This window comes from Ursus maritimus, unplaced genomic scaffold, assembly GCF_017311325.1.
Source record: "Ursus maritimus isolate PB19 unplaced genomic scaffold, ASM1731132v1 scaffold_5, whole genome shotgun sequence".
In the NCBI taxonomy this organism is placed as follows: domain Eukaryota; kingdom Metazoa; phylum Chordata; class Mammalia; order Carnivora; family Ursidae; genus Ursus; species Ursus maritimus.
In genome coordinates, this window is record NW_024426663.1 from 86,324,846 (window position 1) to 86,339,180 (window position 14,335).

At 39.8% G+C, this 14,335-nt stretch overlaps 1 protein-coding gene across 1 annotated transcript; it reads left to right on the forward strand.

Annotated features, from left to right (window-relative positions):
• Nucleotides 1–2,889: 2,889 nt before the first annotated feature.
• LOC103680610 (olfactory receptor 14A16-like) lies at nt 2,890–9,032 on the forward strand. Its single transcript, XM_008710109.2, has 2 exons — nt 2,890–3,792; nt 9,024–9,032. The coding sequence occupies exons 1-2, from the start codon at nt 2,890–2,892 to the stop codon at nt 9,030–9,032; spliced, it is 912 nt and encodes a 303-aa protein (XP_008708331.2).
• Nucleotides 9,033–14,335: the final 5,303 nt, after the last annotated feature.

Consider the following 14,335-nt stretch of genomic DNA (forward strand, 5'->3'; position numbering starts at 1 on the left):
ATGAGGGACTCCTTTCTGGAATGCTGGGATCACGCCCTAAGACGAATACAGGCACTCAATGATGTGCCACCCAGGCACCCCCTGCTGTGGGCTTCTTGATTTTTCAGCCTGCCTTCTGTGTTCTGGGGGAGGGGCCTGCCGCGCTGATACTCAGGCAACCCTGTTTGGGTAGAGTCTCTGTGTCCCCTGTGAGGGGGGATGGGGATGGGCACACTGTGAGCCGGTATTTCCAGGCTTTTGTTCTCTGGTGGCTTTCCCGGGCAGTCTGTTATGCCTCTTCTGAGAGTCAGAGCAGCAGAGGCTGAATTGTCACAGAACAGAGGGATTGCAGCCCATTCTCCACTGATGTTCTGGCCACTTTAACTCCGTTACTGTTGGTGCTGCTCAACCCTGCAGCGTCCCGGGATGTGCGCCCCACACTTGGCATCACTCCCTCACTTCCAGGGCCGGTGCGTCTCTGTCCTTCCTGTTTTCAACACCGCCAGCCACCAGCCACCAGCCACCCCGCACACTCCCGGGTCTCTGGGTCTCAGTCGATGCACGGTGAGCACACTGGGATTCCGGAGTTCCATGAGAAGCCTGGTAGTGATCACACCCGTTTCAGGGTCTCAGTCTGCTGTTTCGCGGTGCCGACCATGAGTCCACCAGCTCCCCCATGCAGGTGGCCCGCCAACCGCCCCGCGTGCGCTCCGGAGGCTCCCGGTCTCAGTCTGGATCCCGTGAGCACACCGGGATTCTGGTGTTCCACGAGATGCCCGGTGGTGCACTCCTGGCTCACTGGTCTCAGTGGGCTCACCGGTCTCAGTCCGCTCTCTCTCGTGGGTGCCATCCTTGAGTCCGCCCGCTCCCCCGTGCAGGTGGCTGCCGCTTCCCGGCGCCCAAACGTGGCTGCTCCCTCCCCCTTCCGTTTATCTTCCGATATCTGTGCACGTTTTCACGGCTCCCCGCTTCGTACCTCAATACTCAGTGCTGGAGATGTTCATTTGTAGAGATCCAGATGTATCTTCCTGCATCTCAGGCTGATTCTGTGGTTGTTTAGGCTGGTCTGGTACCTATCCAGCTCGACTCAGGGGACCGGCTGATAAAGGGGTCCCCTATTCCTCCACCATCTTAACTCCTCTTTTTAATGTTTTTTTATTATATTATGTTAGTCACCATACAGTACATCCCTGGTTTTTGGTGTAAAATTCGATGGCTCATTAATTGCGTATAACACCCAGTGGAACATGCAATACGTGCCCTCCTTACTATCCCTCACCAGCCTATCCCATTCCCCCACTCCCCTCCCCTCTGAAGCCCTCAGTTTGTTTCTCAGAGTCCATAGTCTCTCATGCTTCATTCCCCTTCTGATTACCCCCCCCTTTATCCCTTTCTTCCCTACCGATCTTCCTAGTTCTTATGTTCCATAGATGAGAGAAACCACGATAATTGTCTTTCTCTACTTGACTTATTTCACTTAGCATTATCTCCTCCAGTGCCGTCCATGTTGCAGCAAATGTTGAGAACTTGTTCTTTCTGATAGCTGAGTAATATTCCATTGTATATATGGACCACAGCTTCTTAATCCAGTCATCTGTTGAAGGGCATCTCGTTTCCTTCCACAATTTAGCTATTGTGGACAATGCTGCTGTGAACATTGGGGTGCATATGGACCTTCTCTTCACTACGTCTGTATCTTTGGGGTAAATTCCCAGTAGTGCAATGGCTGGGTCATAGGGTAGCTCAATTTTTAACTTTTTAAGGGACCTCCACACTGTTTTCCAGAGTGGCTGTACCAACTTGCATTCCCACCAACAATGTAGGAGGGATCCCCTTTCTCCACATCCTCTCCAACAATTGTTGTTTCTTGCCTTGTCTATTTTTGCCATTCTAACTAGCATAAGGTGGTATCTTAGTGTGGTTTTGATTTGAATTTCCCTGATGGCTAATGATTTTGAATATTTTTTGAACAAACAAATTACTTTTATTCCAAATTCCCTGTTATTTTTAAACTGTTTCAGCAAAGTCAAAAAATCTCTCATTTATGGATATGTGACGTAGTATTTGTCTATTTTATGTCTTTGCACAGTAAAATAAAGTTCCGAGACTCCAATCAGAGTGGCAGTACAGGGCTGTCTCTGCAAAGGAGAGCAGCAATAGCTGAATCCTGCACATAGATTTTATTTTTTTTTATCAGAAAAGCAAGGACAGATGCATCCAAGCATTGGAAAGGAGTACAAAAGGATGACAAATATATTGAAGCCTTAAAGCAGGTTTGCACTCTCTGGTACACATAGGCACTCAGGGAGTCAGTCTCGGGTGAAGGAGGAGAGGGAAATTTGGGTTAGCAATCCCCAGGTGCAGAAAAGGGGGGGGTGGCTGAAGTCACATTCTTTCATAACTCCTAACTTATTCCCTGACCCAAGGGATCATGGAATCCTGCTCCTAATGGGCCATTGTGTTCAATATCCCAAGAACAAGAACTGTGCTGATATTTCAGCTACTTCCACAGTCACCTCTTAGGGCTTTCAATATAACTTTTAAGACTAACCCAGGAGATCTTAAGATCCAGATCCTACTGGGCCATTGCCTTCAATAAACTGAGAACAGGACCATTCTTGACATTTCAGCTGCTTCCACAATCACTTCTTAGGGCTTAAAATATATTTTCTAAATATAACTCTATAATTTTATGCATAAATTTTAGGCTAACACATGAAAAATTATTCTTATCTGCTTTAATGACTATCTTAATATAATTTTTTTCTACATGCATTGAAGGAATTATAGTTTGCAAGATATGCTCTACCCCAGGAATCACTTCACAATCAGTGAATAACAGAACCAACACAAAGAGACACATTCCAAAGATTCAAGAAAATTTTTCTTATGTTTCAAAAAAAAATTGCCATGCCTGAGATATTAATGAATGTGACCTCAATAACAAGATTCTTGCTCATGGGATTCCCTGATGATCAGGTGCTGCAGAGACTTTACGCTGCATTCTTCTCCCTGGTTTACCTGGCAGCATTGGTGGGAAACCTCCTCATTATCACTCTCACCACCATTGACCACCTTCTCCAAACCCCCATGTACTTCTTCCTCAAAAATCTGTCTTTGATTGATATCTGTTACATCTCTGTCACTGTCCCCAAATCCGTCATGAACTCTCTGACTAACAGCCATTCTATCTCCTACATGGGATGTGCCTCACAGGTTTTCCTTGTTGTTTTCTTTGCCGGCACAGAGTTTGCCCTCCTTCTGGTGATGTCCTATGACCGCTATGCTGCCATCTGCTGTCCTCTGCACTATGAGGCCATCATGAATAGGGGTTCCTGTGTGCAGATGGTGACAGCATCATGGTTCAGTGGGTGTGTCTATGGATCCATTCATGTTGCAGGTACATTCTCTGTCCGTTTCTGCGGTTCCAACGTACTGCATCAGTTTTTCTGTGACATTCCATCATTGCTCACACTGGCTTGTTCTGGGGAGCAAATTGTAGAATATGTGTTTATTATTGTTAGTTTTTGTTTTGCTTTTGTATGTTTTAGTTTCATGGTTGCTTCCTATGTTTATATTGTGTCCACTGTCCTAAGAATTCCTTCTTCACAAGGCAGGTTTAAAACCTTCTCCACCTGCATGCCCCATCTAACTGTGGTAACCTTGTTCCTCTCTTCTGGATATATTGCATATTTAGGTTTAAACTCAAAATCTCCACCATCACTGAACCTCTTTATGTCTGTGTTATATTCTCTGTTACCTCCCAGCCTGAATCCTGTCATTTACAGCCTGAGAAATAAGGACATGAAAGCAGCCCTTAGAATTTTTTTAAATGAAAAATGACACCAAATATATAAATATTCAAAGTATCAATGACTCTGATATGAACAAATGTGTATCAAATTACTGGTTTATACAATTAAGTTGATAATCACAAATAAAATTACTTTCAAATATGAATAATTTTGAATTATTTGGTTTATACAACTTCTTAAGTTATTAGATACCTATTGTATCAATGGTGCTGCTCCATAGGATGCTATATTTATAAGGGTAGAGGGGCCTGAATTTCACTGGAGTGTTTTGGCAATTTTGAATTCAATGAAAATGTTCCAATCATTATGTTCACATCAATAGACCACAGGTATAAATATTGCTTTTCATTTAAAAAACATCCTAATCAGCACTGGTTTAATTATCACTTGAAAAGATTTTATAATAGTTTCAAACTTTACATATTTTATTATAATTCCAGAATGTGATTTGTTTTTTTTTTAATTCACTCTTGCAATAGTTATTAAAAATGAGTAATTAATTGCAAATTTGCTATTTTTTCTTCTTTCTTTTTTCTCTTTGTTCTTCCTTTCTTTCTTTCTTTTTCTTTCTTTCTTTCTTTTTTCTTCTTCCAATTTATTTATTTATCATAGGGAGAGACAGAGTGTGAACAGGGGTAGGGACAGAGGGAGAATGCAAGAGAGCATCCTTAAGCAGACACTGCTGAGTGTGGAGCCTGATGCAAGCCTTGACCCTGAAATCAAGACCTGAGCAAAAACCAAGAGTAAGGTGCTGAAATACTGAGTCCCCAAGCAACCCTATATTTCCTTTCTTTGTTTTTAGAAGCTCATTTTAATTGATTTCTTAAATAATTAATACCACAATATTGGACTTGCAAATTTTACAATTATAACAGTTTTTAGAAGATTTTATAGGCACAGCCTATTGGCGTTTTTTTTTTATTATTATATATATTAGTCACCATAGAGTATATCAATAGCTTTTGATGTAGTGTTCCATAATTCATTGTTTCCATATAACACCCAGTGCTCCATGTAACATGTGCCCTCCTTAATACCGTCCACCAGGCTAGCCCATCCCCCCACCTCCCTCCCTTCTAAAACCCTCAGTTTGTTTCCGAGAGTCCATAGTCTCTCATGGTTTGTCTCCCTCTCTGTTATCTCCCCCTTCATTTTTCCCTTCCTCCTCCTAATGATCTCCCTGCTATTCCTTATGTTCTACAAATAAGTGAAACCATATGATAATTGTCTTTCTCTGCTTGCCTTATTTTACTTAGCATAATCTCCTCCAGTTCCTTCCATGTTGATGCAAATGTTTGGTAATCATCCTTTCTGATGGCTGAGTAATATTCCATTGTCTACACAGACCACATCTTCTTTGTCCATTTGTCTGTTAAAGGGCATCTCATCTCCTTCCACAGTTTGGCTATTGTGGACAATGCCCTTCTTTTCACTATGTCTGGATCTTTGGAGTAAATACCCAGTAGTGTAATTGCTGGGTCATAGGATAGCTCCATTTTTTTAAAACTTTTTGAGGAAACTCCACACTGTTCTCCAGAGTGGCTGTACCAACTTGCATTCCCACCAACAGTGGAAGAGGATTCCCCTTTCTCCACATCCTCTTCAACATTTCTTGTTTCTTCCCTTGTCAATATTTGCCATTCTAACTGGCATAAGGTGGTATCTCAGTGTGGTTTTGATTTCAATTTCCCTGATGGCTAATGATGTTGAGCATCTTTTCATATGTCTGTTAGTCATTTGTATGTCTTCACTGGGAAAGTGTCTGTTCATGTCTTCTGCCCATTTTTTGATTTGATTATTTGTTTCCCGTGTATTAAGTTTGAGAAGTTCTTCATAGATCTTGGATACCAGCTCTTTATCTGTAGTGTCATTTGCAAATATCTTCTCCCATTCCTTGGGTTACTTCTTTGTTTTGTTAACTATTTCCTTTGCTATGCAGAAGCTTTTTATCTTCATGAAGTCCCAAAGTTCATTTTTGCTTTTGTTTCCCTTGCCATTGGAGTCATGTCATGAAAAAGGGTGCTGTGGCTGATGTCGAAGGGGTTACAGACTATGTTCTCCTCTATGATTTTGATGAATTCCTGTCTCATACTGAGGTCTTTCATCCAGTTAGAGTTTATCTTTGTTTATGGTGCGAAAGAATGGTCAAGTTTCATTCTTCTGTATATAGCTGTCCAATTTTCCCAGCACCATTTATTGAAAAGACTGGCTTTTTTCCATTGGATGTTTTTTCCTGCTTTGTCAAAGATTAGTTTAGCATAGATTTGAGGGTCCGTTTCTGGAGTCTCTATTCTGTTCCATTGGTCTATGTGTCTGTTTTTGTGCCAGTACCATGGTGATCACAGCTTTGTAGTATAGCTGAAAATCAGTAAACATGATGCCCGTAGCTTTTTTTTTTCTTTTTTAACATTTCTTTGGTGGTTTTGGGTCTTTTCTCATTCCACACGAATATTGTTAACAGATCTCATTGGAAATCACATAGTGACATTTTAAAAATTAATGAGATTAGTTTGCAAAGGAGACAATTCTCACTATGCAATCCAGATGGGAAAGAAAGATGCTATTCTCACATATCCAGAAACAGGATAATTAAGAGAAGATAGCACGTTTTCTTCATGCACTTACTATTTTTAAATTTTATGTTTCACATAAATGTATGTAGAAATTTAATTAATGTACCAAGAAATTGAAAGTAAAATTTAATATATTTTCCAAAATTTAATATGCCGTTTTTCATTTATTTCTAAATTTATATCTCTTTATGTTTACGTTATCATTGAATTTCATCTTTATTAATTTAAATGTACTTCTGGTTTACTTCTGTGTATGAATACATTTACATGGAAATCAATTTTCTTTTAAATGATCTTGGTTATCATTTCATTAACTTTCCCATCAGTTTTTTCTACTATCATCATATTCTTGAAATTCTGGCAATCTGTCCTTTCTATCCATCTCACTTCCCTCATGTTTATTTTCCTTCTCTCTTAAAAAATGTTTTCCATATTTAATATCAATTATGGCATGTATTCTCTATCATTTGACTATTTACATCTGTTTCAACTCACTAATCCATACCTCTAAGGTTTTTCTTACATTTCATCTTTCTGATAAAATTTGAAGGTTTGTGATGCTAGTTTGCTCTAGTCTTGAAATAGTGACCTTGATGATGATGATGATGATGATGATGATGATGTTGATGACATGCCTGACTGTAAGTCTAAGTGCTTCAAGAGATTTTGCCAATTATTTCCTGTATCTCTGAACAGAAATTCTACAAGGTAAATACTGTTGATGTTTACATGGAAAAGTGGAATCAATAAATATTAAGAAGTGAATCTTAAGTCAGTTAGCAAGTAACTAGCACTGTAACGAACTATTCTTGACAATGTTGCTATTGTGTATTGACTAAAGACATATTTGGATATTATTCTCACACCATCCAACAGTTTTTGCAAGTTTTATTTTTTGGCATTTATATATAATCATAAAACAACTGTTATCTCAGCCCTGTAATGAATACCTAACTGCTAATATTTGTTGTCTTTGTTGTATAAAATATTATTGTTCCTCACTGACTAAAGGTTGGAAAAGAAAGAATGTGGTTAATATATATATTGAAATACTATTTAGAGATAAAATTATGGAAGTATTAACATATGCAAAAATTTAGGCAAAACTCAAAGGCATAGTGACAAGTTAAAGAACCAGTCTAAAATTTTTGCATAGTATATGAATCCACTTACAGCACATTGTAATGGCAAATATACAGAGATAGAGAGCAGATCACTAGATGGCAAGGTTAGATTGGAGGAAGGTGTTTTGACTACAGACAGGCAGTATAAGGGAATATTTGTGTGATAGAAATGCCCTGTGTCTTCATTGTGGTAGTGGTTACCACATCAGGTATTACAACTCATGGAACCATACATCAGAATAATGTTTTAAGGTTCAAATAAATTTTAAATTGTGTCAGTCATCAAAAAATTAAAACATCCAGTGGAAAAAAGACAGGATCTTCAATCAATGGTGCTGGGAAAATTGGACAGCTACATGCAAAAGAATGAAACTTGACCACTCTCTCACACCATACACAAAGATAAACTCCAAACGGATGAAAGACCTCGATGTGAGACAGGAATCCATCAAAATCCTGGAGGACAACATAGGCAACAACCTCTACGATATTGGCCAAAGCAACATTTTTCATGACACATCTCCAAAGGCAAGATAAACAAAAGATAAAATGAACTTGTGGGACTTCATAAAAATAAAAAGCTTCTGCACAACCAAGGAAACTGTCAAAAAAAACCTAAGAGGCAGCCCACGGAATGGCAGAAGATAATTGCAAATGATGCTACTGATAAAAGACTGGTATCCAAGATCTACAAAGAACTTCTCAAACTCAATATGTGAGAAACAAATAAACAAATCATAAAATGGGCAGAAGATATGAACAGACACTATATGTGGAGAAAGGGGATCCCCCCTACATTGTTGGTGGGAATGCAGGCTGGTGCAGCCACGCTAAATTGTGGAAGGAGCCGAGATGCCCTTCAACAGATGACTGGATTAAGAAGTTGTGGTCCATATATACAATGGAATATTACTCAGCTATCAGAAAGAATGAGTTCTCAACATTTGCTGCAACATGGACGGCACTGGAGGAGATAATGCTAAGTGAAATAAGTCAAGCAGAGAAAGACAAGTATCATATGGTTTCTCTCATCTATGGAACATAAGAACTAGGAAGATCAGTAGGGGAAGAAAGGGATAAAGAAAGGGGGGGTAACCAGAGGGGGGAATGAAGCATGAGAGACTATGGACTATGAGAAACAAACTGAGGGCCTCAGAGGGGATGGGGAGAGAATGGGATAGACTGGTGATGGGTAGTAAGGAGGGCACATATTGCATGGTGCACTGGGTGTTATACGCAACTAATAAATCACCGAACCTTGCATCAGAAACCAGGGATGTTCTGTATGGTGACTAACATAATGTAATAAAAAAACATTAAAAAAGAAAAAAAAAAGATTATCAACATAAAAAAAAACAAAAAAAAATCAAAACTTGCCAACAAAATTGTAGGTATGTGAACATCTCTATGCCAAATCTCACACCTTTATGACTTGGGCTTCATTTTTGGCTCTTATCTCAAGGTCAACTAAGCAGAGATGAGCTCTGATAAACCTCTTTTCTACATCTTGAAGCTTTTATTTTCTGTTCTAGGATTTCTGAAACATTGTATCATAAGTTTTCCTTCAAGGAGGACTTAATTCCTTAATACCTGACTGTGAAAGAGTTATGTCTCTGCTTGGAAAACCAGTGGGAAATCAAAGTAAATGGAAATATCTGTTCTTTATGTATTCAGCATATATATTCTGAGGATTATATTTCATGTTCCTGAGAATGTCCTCAGGGTCATAGAGGTCAATTTGTCTATAGCAATAATCAGGTTAATAACATGCCTCAGAATGGTATTCCTTATTGTTTCATTCACCTCATTGGCCATTAATCTTCTTAGGAAGCTTCCCCAAATACAATAACTTGTGAAAAAAATCCTTTTCTTAGGTTTTACATTGAGAATGTCAAGCTAAGGCAATAAATCAGTGAAACTTCTTAGGAAATAAAATTTGGTCACTATGCAATGTTATTTTGTCAACACAAAATAATTTTATAGTTGTGTCTCTATTATTTGAAATTGACTGTAGTGCTTTAAATACATGTAAATGTTTTAAATGCTTCACAAATAAATATTATATTCCAATAAATTTAGTAATATTTAATTTCAAGATACACTGCAAATCTATGGTAATCAAAACACTATGTTACTGACACACAGACAGACACATAGTTCAATGGAACAGAATAGAAAGCCCAGAAATAAAACCATGTTTATATGGCCAATTTATCTACAACAGGAGATGCAAGAATATACAATGGGGGAAAAGACAGTCTTTTCAACAATTTTACCAATAATTGTGTTGGCAAAACTGGAGAGCTACATACAAAAGGAATGAAACTGGACCACTTTTCTTTTCCACCCTACACAAAAATAAGCTTAAAATGGAATAAAGACCTAAATGTGACACCTGAAACTATAAAACTCATGGAAAAAAACATAGGCATTGTTTATCTGATGATGACCTTTGCAACATTTTCCTAGAAATGTCTCCTAAGGGAGAGGAAACAAAAGCAAAAACAAACTGTGGAATTACACCAGAAATGAAAAACATTTGCATAGTAAAGCATCCATTAATAAAACAACAACAACAACAATAAGTGAAGAAAGCAATGAACAAAACTAAAAGGCAACCTACTGAAATGGGAGAATATATTTGTAAATGACATATCTGATAAAGGGTTAGTATCCAAAATCTATAAAGAACCTGTTAAACTCAACACCTGAAAAGCAAATAATCCAGTTAAGAAATCAGCAGAAGAATAGGTATTATTTCTTCTGGGAATATTTGGCAGTATTCCCCTGGGAAACCATCTGGTTCTAGACACTTGTTCTGCAGAGCAAAGGAAACAGTCAGCAAAACAAAAAGGCAACCCACAGAATGGGAGACGATATTTGCTAATGACATTACAAATAAAGGGCTGGTGTCCAGGATCTACAAAGAACTTCTCAAACTCAATACCCAAAAAACAAATAATCATGTCAGAAAATGGGCAGAAGGAATGAACACACATGTCTCCAAAGAAGACATACAAATGGCTAACAGACACATGAAAAAATGTTCAACATCACTAGCCATCACATAAATTCAAATCAAAACCACACTAAGATATACCACCTTATGCCAGTTAGAATGGCAAAAATTGACAAGGCAAGAAACAACAATTGTTGGGGAGGATGTGGAGAAAGGGGATCCCTCCTACATTGTTGGTGGGAATGCAAGTTGGTACAGCCACTCTGGAAAACAGTGTGGAGGTCCCTTAAAAAGTTAAAAAATTAGCTACCCTATGACCCAGCCATTGCACTACTGGGAATTTACCCCAAAGATACAGACGTAGTGAAAAGAAGGGGCACCTGCACCAGTGAAATAAGTCAAGCAGAGAAAGACAATTATCGTGGTTTCTCTCATCTATGGAACATAAGAACTAGGAAGATCAGTAGGGGAAGAAAGGGATAAAGAAAGGGGGGTAATCAGAGGGGGGAATGAAGCATGAGAGACTATGGACTCTGAGAAACAAACTGAGGGCTTTAGAGGGGAGGGGGTGGGGTAACAGGATAGGCTTGTGATGGGTAGTAAGGAGAGCACGTATTGCATGGTGCACTGGGTGTTAAATGCAACTAATGAATCATCGAACTTTACATCAGAAACCAGGGATGTACTGTATGGTCACTAACATAATAAAAAAAAAAAAGAAATTCAAATCAAAACCCCAATGAGATACCAGCTTACACCAGTGAGAATGGCAAAAATTTACAAGGCAGTAAATAGTAAATGTTGGCAAGGAAGTGGAGAAAGGGGAACCCTCTTGCACTGTTGGTGGGAATGCAAGCTGGTACAGCCACTCTGGAAGAGTATGGAGGTTCCTTAGACATTAAAAATAGAGGTATCCTACAACCCAACAATTGCACTCCTAGCTTTTTACCCCAAAGATCTAGATGTTGTGAAAGGAAGAACCACATGCACCCCAATATTCATTGGAGCAATGTCTGCAATAGCTAAACTGCAGAAGGGGCCAAGATGTCCTTCAACAGATGAATGGATAAGGAAAATATGGTTCATATAAATGATGGAATATTACTCAGACATCAGAAAGAATGGATACCTAATATTTACATCGACATGGATGGAACTGTGGGATTATGCTAAGTGAAATAAGTCAAGCAGAGAAAGACAATTATCATATGGGTTTCACTCATATGTGAAACACAAGGAATGGTGTGGAGGGCCACAGGGAAAGGGAGGGAAATCTGAAAGGGGAGAAATACAAAAGGTAGACAAACCATGAGAGACTCTGGATTTAGGGAACAAAACTAAGGGTTATAGTAGGGAGAAGGGTAGGGGGATGGTGTAGACAGGTGATGAGTATTACGGAAGGCACTTGTTCTGATGAGCACTGAGTGTTATATGCAACTAATGAGTCATTGAACAGTACATCAAAAAGTAATGATGTGCAAAGAAGCAGAGAAGATGGCGGAGGAGTAGGGGTCCCCTTTTTCACCTGGTCCCCTGAGTCGAGCTGGATAGGTACCAGACCATCCTGAACACCCACAGAATCAGCCTGAGACTCAGGAAGATACATTTGGATCTCTACAAATGAACATCTCCAGTGCTGAGTATTGAGGTACGAAGCGGGGAGCCATGAATCCACACACAGATATCGGAAGATAAACAGAAGGAGTGGGAGCCGCAGCGTTTGGGTGATGGGACGCGGTAGCCACCTGCACTGGGGAGCGGGCTGACTCACAGACTGGCACCCATGAGAGAGCAGACTGAGTTTGTGAGCCAGGGAACGCGCATGACCAGTCTGAAAACCGGAGCTCTGGAGTGCGCGTGAACCACACTGAAACAGAGCTCCAGAATGTGTGGGGGTGACAGGCAGTGTTAGAAACACAAAGGACAGAGACGTGCCAGCCCTGGAAGTGAGGGCTGGGATGCCAGGTGTGGGGCGCACATTCCGGGACACTATAGGGTTTAGCAGCACCAACAGAAACAGAGTTAGAGTGACGAGAGGAGCCCAGTGGAGAGGGGACTGAGAACCCTCTGTTCTGAGACAGAGGCTGGGATTAAGCTACTTTTTTTTTGCCTAGTTTTATTTTTATTTATTTTTTAATGATTTTTTATTATATTATGTTAGTCACCATACAGTAGATCCCCGGTTTCCGATATAAAGCTCGGTGATTCATGAGTTGCGTATAACACCCAGTGCACCATGCAATATGTGCCCTCCTTACTACCCATTACTGGTCTATCCAATTCCCCCACCCCCCTCCCCTCTGAGGCCATCAGTTTGTTTCTCATAGTCCATGCTGCTCTGAATCTCAGAAGAGGCACAGCAAACTGCCAGGAAAGCCACCAGAGAACAAAAGCCTGGAAATAATGGCTCACAGTGTGCCCATGCCCACCCCCCTCGCAGGGGACAGGGAGACTCTACTCAAGCAGTGTTGCCTGAGTATCAGCACAGCAACTCCCCCCTCCCAGAAGGCAGGCTGAAAAATCAAGAAGCCCACATCCCTAAGGTATCCAAATCAGCAAAGAAGAAGTCAAACTGTCTCTCTTTGCAGATGACATGATACTCTATATGGAAAACCAAAAGAATCCACCCACAAACTACTAGAAGTTATAGAGCAATTCAGTAATGTGGTGGGATACAAAATCAATGCTCAGAAATCAGGTGCATTTCTATACATGAACAATGAGACTGAAGAAAGAGAACTTAGGGAATCAATTCCGTTTACAATAGCACCAAAAATCAAACCTTATCCTGGAATTAACTTAACCAGATACGTAAAGGATCTATATTCTAGGAACTACAGATCACTCTTGAAAGACAATGAAGAAGACTCAAAAAGATGGAAAAATATTCCATGCTCATGGATTGGAAGACTTAACATAGTTAAAATGTCCATGATACCCAGAGCAATCTACACTTTCAATGCTATCCCGATCAAAATACCGAGGACATTTTTCAAAGAACTGGAACAAACAGCCCTTAAATTGTCTCTTCAATAAATGGTGCTGGGAAAATTGGACAGCTACATGCAAAAGAATGAAACTTGACCACTCTCTCACACCATACACAAAGATAAACTCCAAATGGATGAAAGACCTCGATGTGAGACAGGAATCCATCAAAATTCTAGAGGAGAACATAGGCAGCAACCTCTACGACATCGGCCACAGCAACCTTTTTCATGACACATCCCCAAAGGCAAGAGAAACAAAAGATAAAATGAATTTATGGGACTTCATCAAGATTAAAAGTTTCTGCACAGCCAAGGAAACAGTCAGAAAAACTAAGAGGCAGCCCACGGAATGGGAGAATATATTTGCAAATGACACTACAGATAAAAGACTGGTATCCAAGATCTACAAAGAACTTCTCAAACTCAATACACAAGAAACAAATAAACAAATCATAAAACGGGCAGAAGATATGAACAGACACTTTTCCAATGAAGACATACAAATGGCTAACAGACACATGAAAAAATGTTCAAAATCATTAGCCATCAAGGAAATTCAAATCAAAACCACACTGAGATACCACCTTACGCCAGTTAGAATGGCAAAAATAGACAAGGCAAGAAACAACAATTGTTGGAGAGGATGTGGAGAAAGGGGATCCCTCCTACATTGTTGGTGGGAATGCAAGTTGGTACAGCCACTCTGGAAAACAGTGTGGAGGTCCCTTAAAAAGTTCAAAATTGAGCGACCCTATGATCCAGCCATTGCACTACTGGGTATTTACCCCAAAGATACAGACGTAGTGAAGAGAAGGGCCATATGCACCCCAATTGTCCACAATAGCTAAATCGTGGAAGGAGCCGAGATGCCCTTCAACAGATGACTGGATTAAGA

What these genes read in the sequence shown, in the direction of transcription:
- LOC103680610 (XM_008710109.2), top strand. Translation starts at nt 2,890, where the DNA reads ATGCCTGAGATATTAATGAATGTGACCTCAATAACAAGATTCTTGCTC.